Source organism: Ictidomys tridecemlineatus, chromosome Y (genome assembly GCF_052094955.1).
Source record: "Ictidomys tridecemlineatus isolate mIctTri1 chromosome Y, mIctTri1.hap1, whole genome shotgun sequence".
Lineage (NCBI taxonomy): Eukaryota > Metazoa > Chordata > Mammalia > Rodentia > Sciuridae > Ictidomys > Ictidomys tridecemlineatus.
Window position 1 is genome coordinate 20,227,308 of NC_135494.1, and position 6,000 is coordinate 20,233,307.

Genomic DNA, 6,000 nt, shown 5'->3' on the forward strand with positions numbered 1-6,000 from the left:
AACTTTTATTGGAAGAAACAAGGAATATATCTCTAATATTTCACTTACTCTAGCTTCTTGAAAATGTTTTAATATTTATTAATATTATACTACTGGTTATTCCTTAGTACTAAATATTAATATTTAGTACTAAATATGTGTCACAATTTTACCAAATATTTCTTATATTTCATATCAGTTTGGCATAATTGATAGACAAGAATTGATCCTAGTGTGTCTTTTAATATAGGTCAAATGTTGTTTTTATCATATTGTGCTATTATGTGGAACAGGAATGTCATAAACATGTGACATGCTGTGAAAACACCAGCATTACCCCTAGTGAAATGAGACATTCTAAAGACTTCAATTCTTCACAAGTCCATTTGGGTCACTTCCTGTATTCTCAGCATTGAATTAATTACTTTAGCTCTCTGTTTTCATACTTTGGAGATAAATACATACATATTTTCACATCTTTGAGAAAAAGCAAGAAAGCATGAATTAGACAGATTTTTGCCTTAAAGTAAAAACAAAACTCAGAAAATGCAGGTAACAATCTATTTAAAGATTTTAGCCCTAGAATTTTTTAATGTTAATAATGGTACTGAATCACACACATGCAACATTTCTAGAGAAAACACAATAAATAGTGTCTTCTGACTTCAGAGACTGCAAGTGAGGAAGAACACTGGGAGTATATGACTTATTGGTGTAAAAAATAACATTGTACTAAATGAGATGGCAATTTGGTAGCTAAAACAGAACTAAAATCCAAGCTCCATATTTTCTCATCATGTATTTTGTTCAGTTATTCTATACTTAATAGGTGCTTTTATTTTGTTGTTTTTCCAAAAAATTCACATTGAAATAAATTCAGACACTATTAAACAGTTCTTTGTACAGGTCCTCAGTTCTGTTATTTGTAAAATGATTACACTGTAAAGATCCTTTTCTTCCCTTTGTCCATGTCTACAATATCAATGAAAGTATCCACTATAATTGGGAAGATAAAATTAAATCTGGATCATACATGTGGTCATAAAAAAATTCCTAGAACTCTTGTTTCTGCCTTTAAATGGGTTCTATTTTTTTTCACAGACATGGATTTTTCACAATATTCATTGGTTTAATGAAATATCCATTTACACATCAAATATTTTTGAAAATATATAAAAACATTTATACCTTCTCTTTTAATAATCTCTTATCTTCTGTCTAGTTCACATTAAATACTGACCTCTTAAAAATGTCAAGGCTCCCCTTCTCCCTTCCTATTTCTCAACATGCCTATTTCTCAACATGTTCTCAGCACTGTTCTTAAATACAGCTAAGATCTGAGAATTAGCATGTGTGTGTATACCTTTATAATAAAAGAGCCAACGGTTTCTTTGCTAAAAATACTCTCATCTCATTATATATCTGATGTTAATATGGTCTCAAATCACCCCTACCACCAAAATCTTTGATATTTCTGATCATCAGAAAAACAAGAAAAATGGAGAAAATATCATTATTCCATTACCTTTAAATCTTCAAATTATTTGCTTAAAAATAAGTAAAAAAACCTATATTCTAAGTAGCCAGAATATCTGAAAATATACATTTATTTGTCATAAAGTATATGCATATGTTCACCCAAATATATGTATATATTAATTCAAATATATATACATATTTATATTTATTTATACTTGTGTGAAATAATATGTAGGTATATACACACACACATATATAATCAGTAAGTTTTAAGATTGTGGATACTAAGGAAGTAGTTAAACTCATTTCTATTCTTCTTATATCCAAATAATAATACAAAATCAAATGATGGAGATATTAAAAAGTAAAATATGGAACTGGGATAGACTAGAAATAAAACTATGATAAACATTTAGCTAAGATCCAGATATTTCAAGCTTAGAACAATTTTAAATAAAATATAACTCACACTTCTCTTATTTTAAAGGTTTAGAAATAAAATAAATTCTAGCTCTTAAATGTCAGAGATGACCTTAGACTCCTGTTTCTCTCCTGAGCTCACTCTATCACCAAAGCTTGGTTCATTTTGCCACACTTCCTTTTTTTGAAGGAGAAAAAAAAAACCTTGTAAAATTTCACTAAGATTTAAAGATGATTAAATCTTTCAAGTAAGCACATATAAATATGGATTATTCTTAAAGTACTGAAATGCCAATATCCTTTATAAAATCTATCCCAAAAGGCAGGTTTTGACAGTTCAGATAAATAATTGGCAAATGTAAAAATGTGTATGATGTCATGTGATGCCAGAAACATTAAATTTATTTATTTCACACTGTAAAACTTAATTTTCTTCACAATAAACTTATGGTTAAGGAAATGCACTAAAGATATAAATACACCTACCATAGAGTAAAAACAAGTTTTATTTTTAAAGCAGACTAACCTCTTCCTTCAAAAAAAGAATCAATTCTTACTATAACCAGTAAGTACCACAAAGAAATATCTTGAATATTGAAAGCAACTTTGGACAGAGAAATTCAAAGACCCATTTTGCATTGATGTAAATGTCTAAAGTGATGAAGAGCATTAGGAATATAACACAAACCTATCTTCAGATTATAAAGGAAAAGTTAATTGTTATATTAAGTACATATTTTAGTATAAAATACCAGTTATAGATTTGTATGACCTTGAATGAATTTTTTTGGATATTTGCTTATTAATTTTACTCCTTAGAAAAACAATATGATACATTAAAATTCTTTCTAGCATGCTTTACAAATTATTTCTCACGATTATTTTTCTTTCTTGCATCTGCCAACATAAACAATAAGTCACAAAAAAACCTTTCCAATTCCATTTATGAGTTCAGGATGGACTCTTCCCCTACCTTGCTTATGGTTTCATGAAGGTTGAAAAAAGGATCCATTTCTTCAATTTTTGTTGCATGTTTAGGAAAAACGGCCTCAGAGAGAAAACTTGGACCCTGTGGCAAATCAAAAAGGAAACATTTAAAACTCACCATTGATTTTGTTTTTCAAGTGCTTATTGGATTTTCTTTAAAGATTCAAAGTGACTCTAAATTGCTTTAAGGTTCCTGTTGATTGTTGAACTTCATTGTACTGATCTAATTATCCATCACTGAATATTTGTAAATTAAAATGAGTAGAATTCTATAAACCTTGACATTGTTTGTATTTACAAAATAATGTTTTCTTAGCAAGAGAGATTAATCTTAACATCTGTCACCCCTTTCCCCTGAAATGCAGATATTTATGTATCTGCTTTGATTACAAAAGACCTATTTGAAATTCTGTTTTAAATTTAGAATTTTCTGTTTTAAGACAGGTAGAACAGAATAGTTTTGACAAATATGATCACCTATAATATCTTAGACAAAGTGTATATAGTATTTCAAATATTTTCAAATTAACTTCAAAATAATAGGAAGATGAATTTGGGGTAGAAATCCCATATGGTTATTTGTGCTGCCATTAAAATGGTAACACTTAGTGTTAGAAGTTTAGTGTTAAGATGATTGAAATGAATCAGACAAACTCTAATTCATTTTGTGGTTACATGTGTAACCAGGTTTTAGGAAGCAAAAATATATATAATGATGATGATATTACTACCCAAATCAATGCTATTAGAAATATCAACAAAATCATCATCCTATAAAATTATTATTATTTACAGTAATAGCTTTTACTTGAAAACCTGAAGGAACTAGATTATTTGGCTAGAAAATAGAATACATGGGAATTGATAAATTAAGCTAGATAGACAAACAGATTTAGAGACCAATGAATTAATAATCTTTCTGGAGACAATCATGGAGGAGAAAGATTCAAAGCAATCTACAACAACAGTTACAGCAGAGTTACAAATTTAGGCTAAATTTTATTATTCATGGAGCTTTCCAGCAGCAGAACAGATTACTTTGGGTTATACCAATCAATGGTGGGAAGTTAGGATTATGTAATTGAAGTTAATATAGATGAGGACTGAAATCAACTGAATCCCAAGTTCTTATGTATTAATCAATTCTGTGACAAGATATATGCTTTAGTCCCTATTTACAAAAACACTGAAATCAGGCAAAATTAATCTGACTGGTCCAACATATTCCCAATTTTAAATAAGACCATGAATCAACCAATGGTGTTAGTACCTATCAGGATTAACAGTTTGTTTAACAAAAACATGTTTCATGTTCCTCTTTTCATTTGCCCACTAATCTAAAAACTGTCAGAACATCTGCTCAGTCCCAACCAGTACTCCACTTTGTAAAGACTTACCATAAAATTCATATGACCCATGCCTAAAATTTAACAAATAATCTTTCCTAATTTCCTCATTCAGAAAGCATGCTAAGACACAGTATTATGGGTTGAATTGAATCCATTAAAAATGTACATTTTAAAGTCTAAGAACATGACCACACTTAGAAAATAGCTCACTGCAGATGTAACTGTAACCTGTTAAGTTACAGTAGGTCATATAAAAATGGTAATTTTCCCTGATGCAATATGACTATTGTCTTTTTAAAAAATAGATATTTGGGGGCAGAATTACACACAGAGAGAATGTAATGTGTACATGAAGTCAGAGACTGGGATCATGTATCTACATGTCAAGGAATACCAAAGGTGTTGCAAGAAAACTCACAAAATCCATGCAGGAGGCAGGGTAACTGGTTCTCTCTCCTATCTCTTAGAAGGAATCAACCCTGACAACAGCCACAACAGTAGACAATGAATTTCTATTAATTTACCCTGTTTCTGGGATTTTGTTACAGTAGACCTATCAAACTACCACGTCACATTCATTCTTCAATAAGCGATAGGCCTAATAAACTTAATTTTGCTTATTAACATATTTTTAGAGATATTCTGGGTAGTCAACCTAAACGTTGGATAAAAGTTTAATTTTTCTACTTCATTAGTTGGGTGTCTTATTCTCTAAAGGATAAGTTACCTCATATAAGAAACATGGAAAATATTATATAGTTCAGAAATATGTAAGTTCTTGGGTGCCTGGCCCATGGAAACACCACATTTGTGCCATTGTTGATGTGCTAAAACCCATAGACACCACAATAAGGAAAGGGAGGTGGAGATTGATGGCAATATGAGCATTACTAGCTTGTCAAGGACATTCTACAGAGGATTTCTTATTATGGTAGGATGGTTGAATTAGAGGGAATCCATGATCTTATAAGGGACAGTAAGCAACTCGCGTTTAATTATATTTATTTTCTAAATGGAGATCATTTTGAAACTAGATTAGTGTATGCATAACATGGATAATCTGTTGCATTCATTTTCACTTTATAATTCATCTTTGATATCTTTAAAAGTTTGCCACATAAATAGTTTTAAATGAACTTCTTGAAGTGTTTTTATCTTATTAGCTTACTTAAAAAAATAACACTTCATAAATATTACATAGGTAAAATATCAGCCAGCCTCAAATTGAATGATCCCATAAAGATGTACGCTGGGAATTATAATTACCGCCATTTTTATTGAACTTTCAATTATTCAGTGGCAAACCCTATTAATTTAAATTATAAATATGGTTCTTATTCTCTAATGCAGTTCCTTTATTTGTCTTGCTCCTTCATTTATCTTTTAATAGATTACTCTTCTTTGTGTTTACTACCTCACTTATATAATCATTTAAAAAATATTCATTTAACACTTACTATGTGCCAGGGACTGTGCTAAATGCAGTCCATAGTCCTTAATCTTATGATGTTTAATCTACTGAGATCTGTACATAAAAAAGATCAAACTTTACTTTGTTCAAAACAATAAGACAAAACCACTACTTCATACACATGTGAAGATAACAATTCTGTTTAGTAACTAAGTATTTATATAGCCTTAGAAAAATAATGCAATGATTTAAAAGAAAAAAAATACTTTATGAAAATTTTCTACTGCTATTATATTAACTGTACATGATTACTATTTAAATAGTATTTTATATTCACAGAGACAGGGCAGTAAAGCAATTCTAACCACTAAGAAA

General features: G+C 29.6%; 1 protein-coding gene across 1 annotated transcript in view; it reads right to left on the reverse strand.

Annotated features, from left to right (window-relative positions):
- LOC144371886 (inactive N-acetylated-alpha-linked acidic dipeptidase-like protein 2) overlaps positions 1-5,486 on the reverse strand; it is a 149,131-nt gene extending 143,645 nt beyond the window's left edge. Inside the window, exons 1-2 of the mRNA XM_078035194.1 lie at positions 5,481-5,486; positions 2,852-2,947 (exon numbers count right to left, since the gene is read on the reverse strand). Coding sequence (XP_077891320.1) covers positions 2,852-2,947; positions 5,481-5,486 — 102 coding nt within the window. The remainder of the gene's footprint in view (positions 1-2,851; positions 2,948-5,480) is intronic.
- Between the last annotated feature and the right edge of the window lie 514 nt (positions 5,487-6,000).